This window comes from Manis javanica, chromosome 9, assembly GCF_040802235.1.
Source record: "Manis javanica isolate MJ-LG chromosome 9, MJ_LKY, whole genome shotgun sequence".
NCBI classification, from domain to species: Eukaryota; Metazoa; Chordata; class Mammalia; order Pholidota; family Manidae; genus Manis; species Manis javanica.
This window is the reverse complement of record NC_133164.1, coordinates 68,688,372-68,704,980: the sequence shown is the minus strand read 5'-3', so window position 1 is coordinate 68,704,980 and position 16,609 is coordinate 68,688,372. Positions and strand designations below refer to the sequence as shown.

The 16,609-nt window shown below is 37.5% G+C and overlaps 1 protein-coding gene across 5 annotated transcripts in view; it reads left to right on the top strand.

The window, feature by feature from the left end:
- The window catches only part of CCDC178 (coiled-coil domain containing 178), a 568,079-nt gene extending 552,514 nt beyond the window's left edge, over positions 1-15,565 (top strand). For 4 of the 5 annotated variants that reach the window (XM_073212734.1, XM_073212731.1, XM_073212732.1 and 1 more), the window contains one exon: positions 14,993-15,565. In XM_073212734.1, the coding sequence (XP_073068835.1) occupies positions 14,993-15,073 (81 nt within the window). In that variant the 3' untranslated portion in view covers positions 15,074-15,565. Of the gene's footprint in view, positions 1-12,331; positions 12,490-14,992 lie in introns of all 5 variants that reach the window. The other variant, XR_012121114.1, reaches the window with a different exon arrangement.
- The last annotated feature ends 1,044 nt before the right edge of the window (positions 15,566-16,609 follow it).

The following is a 16,609-nucleotide window of genomic DNA, read 5'->3' as shown; positions in this document are numbered from 1 at the left end:
AGCATTAAACAGAACACAAGGCAGTAACTCATCTTCAGGAGCTGCTTTTAGGTACCTTCGTTAAACTCTGTCGGAGCTGAGGGACCACTGAATCCTGCCAAATCCAGAAAGTGATGCTTTCATACAGCAAAGCATTTCTCTTCCCACAACAGATCATTCTAATACATTTAGCCAAACTTTGTTTCTCCCAATGACACAATGCAAGCTTCCTTAAGAAATTTAAATTCCTTAATATTTCAAAAATAAATTTTATTATTTTGTACATAATTTCTGAAGAATGTAAGTTTAAGCCAAGAAGTGTAGTTATTAATAGTTGCTAATACATATAATTGAATTATTTGTAAGAACTCCAATCACAGAACCAGTTATCTTTCTAATGTGTAAGAAACCCATCAAACAGTCCTTAATTAAGGAGCCTTTCATGCTTTTCAGATATCTTACACAATATAACAACCGTTTTCCTACTTATTACAGTGTTTCCATCTCATATTTTTTAATAAACTAATGGATACTGATCTCTTTCATTATTTTGAAGCCACATTTTAATTGGATTTTCATTTTGATTTTCACTTGCGAAGGAATCAGTTCACAAAATCAGTAAACTGAATTATATTTTCACGTTTATCAATTGCTCTGATTTTCCATCACTGACATTTTCTTTCATTCATAGATAAAAATAGGCTTACACAAGAAAATGCATTTTTCTAAATAAAAGTTGTAAGTAACTTAAATTATTTTCAGCTGTGAATTTCAGTGTATTTAAGTACTGTTGATTTCTGTCAATCTCTTTTGATGGCAAATAATATTTTTCATTTATTTTCAATATGAATTAATAATGACTTAAAAAGCACAGTGATTTCAAATATACAGTTCTCCTTTCCAGTTTTCTGAATTAAGAAGAAAAAAAAGACAAGAGATAATACCAAATTTCTCTAAGCAAAGACCATTTTTATTAGAAAAACATTTAGATAGACAACTTGTAAAAGAATGTGCAAGAATGAGACAAAACAGTGAACACAACTCTCATGATTGATCACTAATCACTGTGCGCGGAGCTCCTCAGGGGCAGGCGAGGAGGTAGAGCAGCGCAGGGGACGGCCAGAGCCCATGGCCAAAGGGTAGTCTGAGGACAAAAATGTCTAGTGAGCACTCTGTACTGTAACGATTGTAATCCACCACCACTCACCATGCCTGAGCTCTTAGCAATTTTTGCTACCATACGTAAAACTGTCAGTGTGGTTTTATTGTGGAAATTAAGGAAAAAAAGATAAGTTCCATGACTAGGTTGACAAATTGAGGCACAGGGACAGCACACTCACTGAGGTAAGAATCTGTGAATAGTATCAATTCAGTACATTAGACTAGAGGGACCAGGAGGACATAAGCACCACAGGAATTCATCACAACTGGGGGAAAGGCATGAGACTGTTTGCAGATTAATTAAACCAGTGTACGCACCAACATTTCCATGAGCTCTTGGGAACAAGAAGGCATTTTGTAGGGGCTGAGTATAGGAGAGTCATCCTCACTGAAGATAACAGCATGGCGAGATTCATAAAGGCGTGAGAACATCAGGATGAAAGGAAGGGTATGAGCTGAGAAGCAGTTGATTTCAAGTTTGAAATAGAAGGAAACTGAGGCCTGTTTAGATGATAGAGATTCTAGAGACATATATAGGAGGTGGTGAGTCTTGAGCTCAAAGTAGATCCCTGCACCAGAAGGAATATGTTAGGGCTCACAGCACTTTGCTGGTAACTGAAATCCTGGGAAGATATTCAACTATCACATCGAAAAGAGCATCAGCTGTGCAAGGCCAAGACTCTGCGCTGACCTGGGTATGCTGAAGTATTATAGATTGATTTTTATTCTTTAATATTTCTCCTTTGACGTGGTGTATCTCTGAATTTTTCCCAGAATTACCATGGAAAATGTTTCTAAGATTTAACCTTACCTGTTAAATTAGTCCCATTTCAAAACTCTGCCAACCAAGGCTGTGAGGGTCTCTGCAGTGGAGTCACACACACTCACATCACCCAGTTTCTTGTGGTGATTGTAACTGTTGGAAATCAGAAGAAATTATCAAAAGTATTTGAAATCAAATGACACTTCTATTTCCAGCCAAGATAAAGTAACAGGGGTAATATTTATACTTGTCCTTAAACTGCCAAACACCAAACAAAATACATTGAACAGCAGTTTTCAAGGCATTTGACATCAACCAATGAGGGACAGTGATCCCAGGAAGACATGAACAAACGTAGTGAGCCCAACAATTGTCCCACTTACACTCTTGAGAAAGTTTATAGACCAAGGTAAGGGCTGAGGCGTGTAAAGGCAGAACCCAGCAGATTCTGAGTTGACTGGATGGAGGTCAAAGTTCAAGGAGAGCAAGGCACCCACAGTTCATAGGACAGAGTGTCTTATAGAGAACTCAGAAACTGGCAAAAATCCCCCTTGTAAAACCATTGAAGAAATACCTGCTTATAAGAAAACTTACAAGAAAACTATCTGAGGTCATGGAAAGAGTCACTTAAAATATTAGTGTATGCTAGTGGGAATGTAAATTAGTTCAACCATTGTGGAAAGCAGTATGAAGGTTCCTCAAAAAGCTCAAAATAGACATACCATTTGACCCAGGAATTCAACTTCTAGGAATTTACCCTAAGAATGCAGCAGCCCAGTTTGAAAAAGACAGATGCACCCCTATGTTTATTGCAGCACTATTTACAATAGCCAAGAAATGGAAGCAACCTAAATGTCCATCAGTAGATGAATGGATAAAGAAGATGTGGTCCATATACACAATGGAATATTATTCAGCCATAAGAAGAAAACAAATCCTACCATTTGCAACAACATGGATGGAGCTAGAGGGTATTATGCTCAGTGAAATAAGCCAGGTGGAGAAAGACAAGTATCAAATGATTTCACTCATATGTGGAGTATAAGAATAAAGAAAAAACTGAAGGAACAAAACAGCAGCAGAATCACAGAACCCAAGAATGGACTAGCAGTTAGCAAAGGGAAAGGGACTGGGGAGGATGTGTGAGAAGGGAGGGATAAGGGCAGGGAAAAAGAAAGGGGGTATTGCGATTAGCATGTATAATGTGGTGGGGGGCATGGGGAGGGCTGCGCAACACAGAGAAGACAAGTAGTGATTCTACAGCATCTTACTATGCTGATGGACAGTGACTGTAATGGGGTGTATGTGGGGGAGTTGGTGAAGGGGGGAGCCTAGTAAACATAATGTTCTTCATGTAATTGTAGATTAATGATAACAAAATTTTTAAAATGTTAAAAAAATATTAGTGTAATAGTATCTGGTTGTTACACCTTCTCCTACAAAACAGAATGAAGACCCTCATAATTATGGAGAGCTGGGGATTGTACTCTGAAGTCTGGTCTCAGTGTAGGAGGGTGAATTAGCTGCAGGACAGACCAGGTTCTGGATCCACCTAACAGATCTTAAAGGCCAAACTGGGGAGGATTAGACTGTTTGCTGCATAACTGAAACATATCTCAGAAGAAATCTCAAGACTATTTATAGAAATACACATCCAGCACCAAAGAAAGTAAAATTCATAATAAAACACCAATGATGCAAAAGAGCAGAAAAATGCAACCAATAATGAGGAAAATCAATCAATTGGAATTGGAGTTAGAATTAGGAACAAGTACATAAAGCAATCATTGTAACTTTTCTACATACTAATAAATTATGTTTATATGTGAAATGTACATAAAATACCCCAGATTGAACATCTAGAGATAACTATAATACTGAGATGAAAAATAAATAAGATATTAATGGCAGATTTGATACTGCATTAAGAAGATTAGTGAATTTGAATTCATAGGAATAGAAACTATCCAAAATGAAACAAGAGAAAAAAGACTTTTAAAAATGAAGAGTATCAGTAAGTTGTGGGATGTTTTCAGCAGCCTAATGTATGTCACATTTGAGTCCTCTGAAGGAGAGAAGAAGGTAAGAACAGAAAAAATATTTTAAGAAATGATAGCTGATTTCTTTCCCAAATTCAATGCAAACTATGAATACAGGAATTAATGAGCACAAAAAAATACAAGAATCTCAACAGACTGTAACTATGAAACAAGAAATGACACCAACACATATCATAATCAAATTGTGCAATATCAGTGACAAACAGAATATCTTAAAACCAGTCAGACATAAAAAAAACATGTTACATACAAAGGAACAAAGGTGAGGTTTGTTACATACAAAAGAACAAAAGTGAGGTTGACAGCAGATTTCTCCTAAGTAAGAATGTGATGAGAAAACAGTGGAGTAATATATTTAAAGTAATGGGTTAGGGGCAACCTAGAATTTTACACAGTATCTTTCAGAAGAGCACAAAATAAAAACTTTCTCACACATACATAAGTCAAAAAAGTCATCAAAGAAGACCTGCACTACAAGAGATGTTAAAGGAAGTCCTTTGGCCAGAAGGAAAATGACCCCAGATGAACATACAGAGTTACTCAAAGGAACAGTTCCAGAAATGGTGACTAATGAGGAAATACATGAGAGTTCATCTCATTTTTAAAACATCTTTAAATGGCAAGTGACTGTTTAAGCAAACTATATATAGTAGTATAGTACATACTTTATAAATATGTTAGTAGAATTTATCATCACATTAGCATAAAAGCCAAGGGAGAAGAAATATATTATTATATGATTTTATGCTATATGTCAAGTGACATAATACTTCTTGAAATAAGCCATACATTCAACATTGTCTTAGAGTTTCCAACCAATGTAATGTAAGAAAAAGAAAACAATGCACTCAGATTGGAGAAGAAGTAAAATGGTCTTTATTGGCAACGTTATCATGTATGTAGAAAATTAGTGCATCAACAAAAAACCTGGTAAGCAAGTGCATTTAGAAAGGTTGCACAAAACAACACTAGTATGCAAAATATATTCCTATATACTAGCAATTACTGGACATTGAAGTTAAGAAAGCATTGCCTATATGATATCATTAAAAAATACAAAATACCTCAGTGCAAGACCTGTGTACTGCAAACTACAAAACATTGCTGAGAGGAATTAAAGGCATCTTGAATAAAGAAAAAGATGTACCTTGGTTTGGGGTCATAAGACTCAATATTGTTATGATGTCAGTTTACCCAAATTAATCTAAAGATTCAATATAATCCCAATCAAAATTCCAGGATTCATTTTAAGCAACTAAAATCTGCAAGAAAATGCAAAGCATACAGAATATCCAAAACAACTTTGCAAAGAAAGAGTACATTTGAAAGATTTATAATACCTCAATTCAAGATTCATTATAAAGATACAGTAATCAAAATCATATGGCATTGCATTAAGATATACCAAAAAAATCAGTGGAACTAAACAGGAAACACAGAAATAGACCCATATATATTGACAACTGGTTTCTTACAAAGTTGTGAAGTTTGATGAACTGGAAGGCATTATACTAAGTGAAAGAAGGCTGACAGGCTAAGACAAATGCTGCCTGCTATAATTTATATATGGAATCCAAAAAGTCAAACTCCTGGTGGGTGGCAGTGCTGGGGGGCAGGGGTGTGGGAAATAGGGAGGGATTGGTAAAAGGGCACAATCTTTCAGTTATAAAATACACCAGGGCTGAGGATCTAATGTAAAGCATGGTGACTGTATTTGATAATGCTGTATTGCATAATTGAGATTTGCTAAGAAAGTAAAACATAAGTGTTCTCACCAAAAAAAGGTAACTATGTTAGGTGATGGCTGCTAATTAATTCCATGTGGTGATCCTTTCCCAATGTATGCATATATCAAATCATCACATTGTTACTTTAAATATATATTATAACTTTGTCAATTACAAGTTAATAAAGCTGAGTAAAGGAGCCAATAGGACATCTATTAGATTGTTTGTAATGTATCCTCCATTCATACTCTTTAATACTTTAAGTCCTAAATATCTTGAGTTAATATTTTTCAAATCATATGTTCTCTCTTAATGCTCTTTGGACAGCAATAGTGATGGAGAGAATTTAAAGAAATAATGGTGTATGTTAGGCTTGCTGAAACAGTAGCAAAATCCAAATTCACAAGCAGAATGATTTTGTTGCATTTTTACAGCTAATTCTAGAAAATTGTATCTACTTTAGAGCCAAGCCTACCACCTTGAACAATAGTATATCTTCACTGTTGTTTCACTCTCACCAGTAAGGATTCTTCAAGGGCCTCTGGAAAGTAGGCTGCTCAGAACACAGGAGGATCATGGGAAGTTTAAATTATCTGGGATTTCTAGTGGTGTGAACAGCAGGTTTAGTGCACACTATTATGAGGTTTTTGCTAGTACTTATTCTAGTCACCAAGTATAATACAAAAAGAGGTAGTTCACAAATGGCATGGAATAAAGTTACTTTTAGTGCAAGAGATGGCTTTCCTAAAGCTTTTAAAATAAAGCAAGAGAAAGATAATTCAAATTTAGTCTGTGTAAAAGAGTGAAATATTAAGAGAACATTTAAAGATCTTCTAAAATCAAACCCACTAAACTAATATGGAGGATAACTAAGTTTTTTTTCCCTTAACATTCAAAATTGTCTGATTTGTGTCAAACTTGTAGAATAACAAGGTACAGTCATTAAATATACTCTTTACCAGTGTGGGAAAGGTAATATGCACACATATCAGGAATAGAGGTTCTGCCACAGAAATCCAAGTTTGTAAGAATCCTAGAACGCATGATCCTTCAAAGTTAGGTCATTTCTTGGCAAATAATTCATCTGATTAGGCCTCTGAAGGGCTTCATATGTTTATGTCACATGAACTACTCCAAATCATTTTTTACTAAAGCAGAAGTTTATATTGAGCTGGAATTCATTGGCTTAAAAATTGTTGAAATTCAAAGATAATAAGTATGAAAGTGTAAAGCTCCTTTGTGAAATAAAATGCAGTGCTAAATCAGTTTATGTAAGCCTATTTTCCAAGTCAAAATTTATTTAGTCAGCAATCTAATATAGAATAATCAAGAAGTTAAAGTTTAAAATTTGGGGACTATGTTCATATTCAAAAATTGTAAATGTCAGAAAACTCACATGAGCTTATTAAATAACATGACTGTTAAACATTCTATACTTTATAAATAAAGCATTTACCAGTCACTCACTAATCACAGTGAGGTTTGATTATACATACATTGTTAGTAATAGCTTTGGAACTACCTTTAAACGCATAGCATACACTTTCCCATATATATGGCAATGTTAAATCTCTTTCATTTTTGTACATTGGATGTCTAGAAGTCAGAACAAATTCAGAGCCAAGAATGAGGAATAAAATGAGTGATTAATTTGTTTAATACCATTTTGTTTCAAATTGGGAGCAAAGTAACTTTCTGATATAGCTATAAAGTTGGGTTTTTTATTCATTGTTTCATAGTCGATATACAATATTATATTGGTTTCAAGTGTACAATACACTGATTCAACAGTTACACACATTGTTGAATCCTCACCCCAGCTAATGCAGTACTATCTGTCAGCATAGGAAGATGTTACAGAACCATTGGCTGTATTCTCTCCACTGCACTTCCATCCCTGTAACCAGTATAAAGTTGGTTTTGAAGGTGATTCCTAAGCAAGAGTTGTAAAAGAACCTTGAGGGGATTTAAAAAAAAAACTTTCGAAGTAGTATATGTAAGTCCTGTGAGGCTTACTGCAATTAAACCTTAGAGTCATCTCACAATTAAATATGCTCTAGTGTCAGGAGGAGTCTTTAAAACAAGCCAGTCGGTGGGTCCCCATCACATATAACAGAAGATCTTGGTGTACAATGTCCGTCATCGTCTGCGCTCTGCCTTTCCAGTTGTATCTCCAGCCTGCTCTCCTCACATTCTACAGTCAAGCTGAATGGAAACACAGAACTCCGATGGCCTCTGCTCCATTAGGAAGCCCTGTGCCTTTGGCAAAGCTTCCTCATCTGCTGGGAAGAACTCTCACTAGCCGCCTCCTATAGAAAGCTTTCCCCAGCTCCAAAAGTCCACAGTTAACCTTCTGGGGAACACAGCGCCCCTTCCTTGTGACCAGAACAATCTATAACATGGATTTGCTCATTGCTCTGTGTCCTTACAGGCTTCACAGCTCCTACAGTCTGTATAAGCATATTAACAACGTGAAAAATATTACAGATAAAATTCCTGAGATCCTGAATGCCTTGAATATAATAAGTGTTTAATAAAGAGGAACAAAGGAATTTAGGACAGAGGGAAGGAAGGATGGAAGGGAAGAAACCACAGATGGGTGTCCAAGGTTTTAAAAATGCCAACAAATCACTGGTTCATTACACATGTTTAGCCTAGAGAAATGTGTAATTGTGTTTAAGTTGTATATAACATATAACCTCTGAAAAACAAACCCCTAATTATCTGGGGCCAGAACTCTTTCAAGATCCTGTTTACTATGAAGGATAATAATGTCCTGAGTCTTCAGGACTCATTTGTGCTTATGAGTGACTGTGAGTTTAATTTCACCTGTGAAATTACACCCCTAAATAAATCAGTGGGGTTTGATGAAAGAACACATGGGTCTCCCATTGTGTCAGGTCACGCGACACACAGGTAAGAGCTCACATCGCACCCTGTGGGGCTTCACTCTGGCGCCGAGCCAGCCTTCAGGTCGCCATTTTCCTTTCTGTAAATTTCAGTGGTTCCCCCATTTTCCCTGGAATTAACCCTTCAGTGTAAGGGTCATCCAAGACCCTCAGGAATACAGACCTAATCTACCCCTTCAGTGTTATCATCCAGTACCACCAGGAGCACTTACTATTCAGTGGTCCCTAGGCAGATCTCATGCTTTTCTGTCTCTGATCTCATCTTTCAAGGTCTAGTTTACATGGTGTCTCTTTCATGGTGTTTCAGTGAATTCACAGCTAGAAGTGGTATTGCAGTATTTCCCTCCAGAAAACCACCACTCCTCTGTAGCCACATCATATCTGGGTTGTGGTAAACTTATTTCCACATCCATGGGGCCAAACTGTATTTGTACTCTGAGAAGTGTGTGCAGTGACCTTTCCACTCCCAACCACGGTATCCACCATTATACTAGAGGGGGATGCCTTAGACATAACAAATGCAGATAAGTGTTTGTTGAGTGAATAAACAAAAGACATTATACACTGTCCATACAAGGGTTGAAATCTAAGCACAAATTCTCATTTTTAACCCAATTTTTTTCTTCATATCAATACAATTTTTCCAGAATATATCCTTTGGGATCTTAAAAGATGCTACCAGGTAAAAGATCAAGTGGACAATAAGTTTCTGAAATACTGGATATTAAAACATTAGTCAAGTTTTCTTTTTTCTTTTGTTTCAGAATATTTGAGATGATTTAATACACTACTGTTCTGTATAACTCTTGAAAAAGTGGGATAGAATATTCAGTGCTTGCTCAATTTTTGACCACAGAAGATTTTGTTTTTCCTCAGAAAAATAAAGACACTGTACACTGAGAAGGAAAGCACACATCACATAGGATTAAATTTATGCTAAGAAGTTACTAATAAATATGGGAATAGAAAAAAATGAAGTAGTATCCAATTTTATTTACAGGAATAATTTGAGAAAAGATTACTTCTTATGTTGAATTTAAGGTAGAAGCTTTAGTTTCCTGTAAGGAAAAATAGGGCTTATTATCACTGACAGATTTTTTTTCCCCCCAGGAATCTAACAAGATCACAGAGCTTGATCATTCATTCACTGGGGGATTCACATGGAATTTTTTTTCTAATTGGCCAGAACAGGAATCTTGATATACTTTCCTCCCTTATAATATATTGATTTAAGATACGTAGTCCTCTTTTCAGAATATTACTATGTTAAGTGCAGCCTTAAAGGAGCACCTTCTCCTCATCGTTTGGCATCTTGCTAAAGATGTGATTATTTTCCTGGTTCGTACAAATAGTGTTACATCACATTTGCTGGAAGGCAGCCTGGTCGCTGTCCACCAGGCTTCACGGTTCTCCTCCTGGCCTCCATCCCCGCCTCCATCCCAGCCCGGAAGCTGGCAGTTGCACTGGTCTCCCTGAATTTGTGACTTACTTTTCTGGAAATCTGATATCTGAAGTACTAGTTAAAATCTAGCAATATAATGTTTCTTATGAATGCTTCCCTGCCAAAAATCTAATAACATAGCATTAAAAAAAGACAAAGTAACAATTTTGTTCCTTCAAAACCACTCAGCTGTGCAATCTTTAGTTCTTTTAGACCTTCAGAAGGTACGATCAGCATGCATAGCAAGAGTCACGCCTCTTACAACTTTGCAAGAGAGCCCTCCGAGCACGCCAAGCTGCATCGCCTTGTTAATAAACTTCAGTCAGAATGCTTTGGGAGATAATTTGATTAAAAAAAAAGAATAAAAAACACCGAAGCTGAAATACTGCTTTTATAAGCTACAAGATCAATTCACCATGTAATTTTTTAATCAACTGAAATATATACATTTAAACAGAAAACACAGATGACTTAGCATTCCCCCATTTCATGTCAGTGAGCGTGACTCATTCCTTATAATTTTTTTTTCTAGTACTGTCTTGTGCTCTGACTTATGGGGCAAAAACTTTCCATGAAAAATGTGCTACTTTTCCACTTTTGGCCTTGTATGTGCTGCTCCTTTGCCTTAATTACAATATAAATCAACTGCAAAAAAAGATTTACAGTGATTACACCTCACTTAGAGCTCTGCAAAGATGGATCTGGAGGCATTGTTTGTCACGCACTGCGTCCTCTCCTCAGCCAGGCTGGTTCTACAGTGGATCTCAGGACAGCAGAAGAAGGCAATGTGGGCAGAGGAAGGGACCAATCACACTCTCTGTGTCCTCACCAACTGCGCCTAACCACTTACTCAGAAAACCCCAGGGCGAGAGGCTTTCCACACTGCTGGGAACCTCAGACCCATGCAATGCAGTAGGAGAAAAGGTCACCATAGCTGCTGAATGATCCTTCAGTACAGCCCCACCTTCTCTGTTATGTAGCTGACCTATGGGAGAGTAATTGGAACAGAAATCTTCCCATTTTGAATGAATTAATTCCTATCACCACCACCAATTTATTAAGGACCTATATTCAGGCCACTGTACTAGTTTCTTGGACAGGTTAGTCAGTCCTGACCTTGCAAAATTTGTCTTTTTCCTAAGGTAAGCTCGTGCACAAATGTGATCTCACCAAAGCAAAAGACAAATTCAGAACCTAATGAACCTAACATGCCTTTCATCTCTCTGCTTCCTCAGAAGCTTTGGGAGGTGCTGTGTTTGGGTTTAAGTTTTGTAGCTTGACCTAACTAACCACACTTCCACAGACAGCTGTCCTGCCCACCCTACTGCTGCTCAGCAGGTCAGGGCCGCTCTGGTATCGGGGCCCAAAGAGATGAAATATGGGCCTGGAGACTTCTTTGTGTTGGGTTTCTCTGAGAGCCAGTTGACTGCTTCCTTGAACAAGTGACCTCAGTGATTCCTTCTTGACGAAATGTAACAAAGCTCCAGGCACATGATGAGGACAGCTATTTGCTAATTTACCAGCATAGCCCTGTGGGGTAAATGGAAGTTTTCATCCAGGATTTCCAGAATTTCCTACCTAAACTTAGTCCATTTTCATACCAATGGGTGTTTATCATCACAGAACCTTCGGTAGATCCGGGGCCAGGAGTGGAGAGAAAACGGCCATTCTCTCCTCCTTTCTGTTCCTGGTACCTACCTGGTCTGATGTTTGCCAGTCACCAGGGACCTGCCCATGGGATTTTTTCCAGAAGGGGTGGGCAGGGGAGCAAGCATGTGCAATGCCATAGGGGACAGGTGGGTGCAGGGCCTGCCTGCAAACCCAAATGAGTTGTAAGAAATGAACACCTTTCTCCCAACCTGCCCTTTCCCTTGACTTCATAGGGAACTTGTCTGGGAGGGGAGCCCCCCTTACTCCTGCAGCTGCAACCCTTTCAAAAGTGGGCTCTTCTTTCCAAACAACATTCTTGAAAAGTCTTATTGTCTTGTCCAGTTGTTCTTTAGCTTCCTTGTTTTCCCAGAGCAGAATCTCCTGTTGAAGAGTCCAGTGCCAAAGAGGATCACTCTCAGCTCAGAAAGCAATGTAATCATACTTAAAAAGTATATTCTCAAATCCAGAAATTAGCTAGTAATTGAAATCATCATCACAGTGTTTTAACTGATGACCAGTGAACTCTTTGCTGGCAGACGGCTCATAGAGCATTAATGGCACGTCACATTACAGATCTGCAGAGTTAAGTTCTGTCCTGTCCTTGGGACTGTGAGGTCTAAGGCGACTTTGTGTCTTTTCAGGGTACAGAAAAATCCCATTAAGCTGAGGAAGTTCCATTTGGTCTGCGAAGTATGTGCCTCGCTGACCTTTCAGATGTCCTCCCTGCCCTCCGAGCCCGCAGTGCTGGGCTTACTCTTCCACCCTGCCAGGAAGCCCCGCAGCTTTTGCATCCACCCACGTAAGCGCGCTTCAGAAAGCCACTGCATGAAGCAAAGTCAGAGGCTTCATGAAGGAAGGAAAGGCGACTCTGGTTTCATTCTCTCTGCTCAAGTCTGCAGGGGCAGCCCTGTATACATTCTGATGGATTATTTAAAGTAGCTCACAATAATGACTGTTACTAATACAGGAATAGGGCCCTAAATTAGGAACAAAAATAAAATGTCCTTAGTGTAAATCAGCAAATGATATTTCTAGATTTAATATCTGCCTTATGAAGTTTGTAAGACACAAAAGAAGAAAAGTTGATAAAAATTAATGAAAGGTAGCTTTGAAAATGTGACTATGTATAAAACTTAATACAAACACTCACAGAAATAGAAATCTTATTTCAAATTTCATTAGTTGCAAAGTTGGTTTCTTCTTTTTCTTAATAATTCATACTGGGCCTAGTTTGGCATTGGATTTGATCTTTACCACGGAAAAATTTTTCAGCTCCCTAACCAATCCTGAAAACACAGTATGAAAGAAATACTCACCAACTTGAGCAAATAGACTCTTTGAACATCTAGAAACACCTCTACACATCAAAAATGTAATTGTAATGCTAATTTAAGTTTAACAGAATGTCAACTGTCATTTCATTATCCAAATCACTTACCAGTTGTAACCAGCTGTTTATACAGCAAGGCTTAGCCAAGTTAGATTCATCATACAAAACTGAGACTTACAGTCAATGTCTCTCCCTTTGGCTGTCTTCTGAGTCACAGTGCAGTGTGTGTTTCTGCGGGCAGACCCATGCATTCAGACATTCAAGAGCTGGGTCTGGTCACTGCCAGGACACTGAGGAAAGAAAGCCAGGACAGCAAGTCCAGGCATCATGCTTCTGTTTGTACCTTGACTCATCCAAATATCAGCACTGATCATAAAATGAAATTATGTACAAATTTTTCCCGTGTGTTATCTTTCACTTCAGAGATTGATGTCCAGCCACCATTAGCACTCTGCTGTGCTGTCTTCATAACCAAGGCATAGGTTCTTGCAAAGGCTGAAACACCATTATCTTTCCCAATAAAAATACAAATATATTCCTAGCCCACTCATTGGTTAGCAGTCTGTACATCTATAGTCTCATTTTGGACAAGTGTTTCTGTCACCTTTGACCATCCGCATTGGAAATTTCACACAACTTGACTGAATCTAATTATGATCCTTTAAGAGTAGGATCATATTTTGGGGGTCTTTATTGAGATAGATTTTCACTGTTTTAATTCTTATCTCTTACTTAAAATCTCCATTCTTTTCTCAGAGTTATGTTCTAATTCCTAGAGGAAAATGTTTTATAAATATCTTTCTGTTAGTAAGTATAGAAGTATTTATATCACCAAGAAATAAATATCAAGATATTTCTCACATATATCTAAGTTGGAATTGTCAGTTCAAATTTAGTTTCCATAAGAAAATTTTATACCTGCTCGAGTATACCCTTTGTGTCTCTATTTAGAAAGTGTGTTCATGATGGCTTCGAGACATCCAGAGCCAGACCTTTAAAGGGATTATTTCACTTCTTGGGTAATTAAAGCAATTTAGCCTTTGGTGGGGAGGCTATGAATAGCACTTGAGGGATGAGGCATGTAATAATTACCCAGAAAAGCACTTAATGTGTATTATGGCTCAGTTATAACATGCATTTAGAATGGCAGCAGACCAAATCAATATCCAAAACCAGAGCACACATTTAATAATAAATATTCTTAACATACAAAACCAAAAGGAAAGATTTCTTTTACATAATAGAACATTTTGAGAAAAATCTCTTGTAATAAAAAACCTGAAGGCCAAGCTTATCAAAATTAACCTTGTTCATATTACTGATTTTGCTCTTATTCATGTTTAGAAGAAACGCATGCTTAAAAGAAACTGGTAGGGATTTCTATATTACTGCAGCATTTATTTTTAAATATGCATTATATTTTATACATACATTTTATTAATTATGTATATACCTTCTTCATATATATGTATGTATGTGTGTATATATTGTCTCTTACCTCACACTAGTATTTAAACTCCATGAAGGTAAGAAATGTTCCCTTTTTTCCCATTGCTAAAAGAAATACATTTGTTGAGTGAATATAAACATCCAATCATTGAAGCAACATGAAGAAAAATGTAGTGACAGCGTCTCAACTTGGCCTTATATAATAACACAGATTTCACTTTCTCTGCATAATGAAACCACCTAAAAGCCATTAGAATGGGCAGGGATGGTGGAGGTGAAGCAGTAGAGCGTCTCCAGTGTCTCACTCACTTTCTGCCTGAAAGCCAGTTTGATTTTTAATTTTAAGAACTGACTGGGCTGCAGGGAAAAGCAGCCTTCTTTGGAGTTTGAGCTGTCTGCTCTAGTGACATATGTGGTTATTGTTAGTGTTGCTAAGTTTTCTGTATGTGTGACTTCATAATAACACTTTGTTTTCCTAAGTAATGGCTTCTTATGATTTTATTTGTTTGTCACTTCTAAACAGGAGGAATCTTCACATCTAATGCAACACATCATAGATTTCTTCCAGACTTTGACAGATGGTTCATGTGAAAACGATGGTTAAGCAAACAACCGGTGTATCTTGGATGCTGAAATAAAAGACAAGAAAAGTCACACAGTTCAGATAACAGTGTAATTGGACATTCACCTGTTTGCCATTTCACACTTTCATGGACGGAAAACCCACTCACCTCCCAGCATGCTTTGCCTCTCTCACTTACAGCACATCCATGACAATGAAACAGGTGACTTTCATGCTGCTGTCAGGAGCGATCTAATTTCAGCTCTGGGTGACTGATTGCAATTGGCTTTGCCTCGTCTGATAATTAATCTGTGTCACCATTAATTGGAAGAGAGAATAATTACTGGCAGTGTTGACAGTGATCTCCCCACCGTGCTGCCCCAAATAAAGGCTTTGGATTCAGTACTTGAAGTTTGTGTAAACTGTAACGGTACCTGTGCTCATGTGACACTTCCAGACGCTCTGTCCAATGTACTTTTGTTTTTGTGTTTACCAGTCTTTTTTAGATCACTGAGAGCTGTCTCTCTCAATCACTCCTCAATGTTCTATCTTAATTTCGTGGAAGTTTAAAGTTTTCAATGAGCTGGAGATGAATGATTAATGAATAAATTTAAATGCTTCATTTTGTCCATGGATCATTAGTCAAGTCCTTTGTGGAAAGGACCTGAGAAAGGAGGGGAAATTATTGAGACATTAGCCTGAAGCAAGCTTGAGGTAAACATTATGCAGAAGAGAGAGAGAGACAGAGAGATGGAGACACACACATGCATGCACACACACACTCAGAGAAAAAGAGAGCAACATAAGAAAATGGGGAACCACAAATGAGCAACTCTGTAGACCCTAGTGAAAGACCTCCAGAAATTTCCAATCTCAGGTCACTCCCAGTTTAGTTTAATGCGCATATCTGGCCATTTGTTCCCCAGTGTCTACCAAAGGAAAAGCATGTTTCAGTTAAACTAATGGTTTACAGCACATTGTTAATAGAAATCTAAACCTTCCTTCTGCTCGTTAGCATAGCAGCTCCAGCTTTCAGAACCTGTACAGCCTGATACAGGGCATGTTTCGTAGTAAGGACAGCCACTGGTCCGAATCAAAATGGAGATCAAAGATCTCTGTAAGTTTTAGCCTTTGTGTATATTTATCTCTGGAGCAAATGATACCAGGCCTAGCCTAGAAATACATTTTATCTGTTCCTACTTTTACATAAGGCCTTATACCATAAAATAATTTTACAAACTACTATATTATTTTGCACGTACAGCCAAATTTTGTGAGAATAATTGTACCTTACTCAATTTATTTTTATCTCAAATTTATCTTTTGAAACAGATGTGCATGCACAGAATCACAATAGTGAAAACTTTGTCTCCACAAACGTATTACAGACACAACAGTTTGAGGCCTTATTTAATGCCTCACTCCCAAATCTCACTCCCAAAATATAATGTATCCTAGTGACATGCCAGCATTGAAGGGCAGTATGGTGTGGAGTCAAATACCCAAGCAGAATCACACTGTCCAAAAGGTACTCGAACACATTCTTACTAAGAACCAGTGACCTGTTAGCTCCCAGAC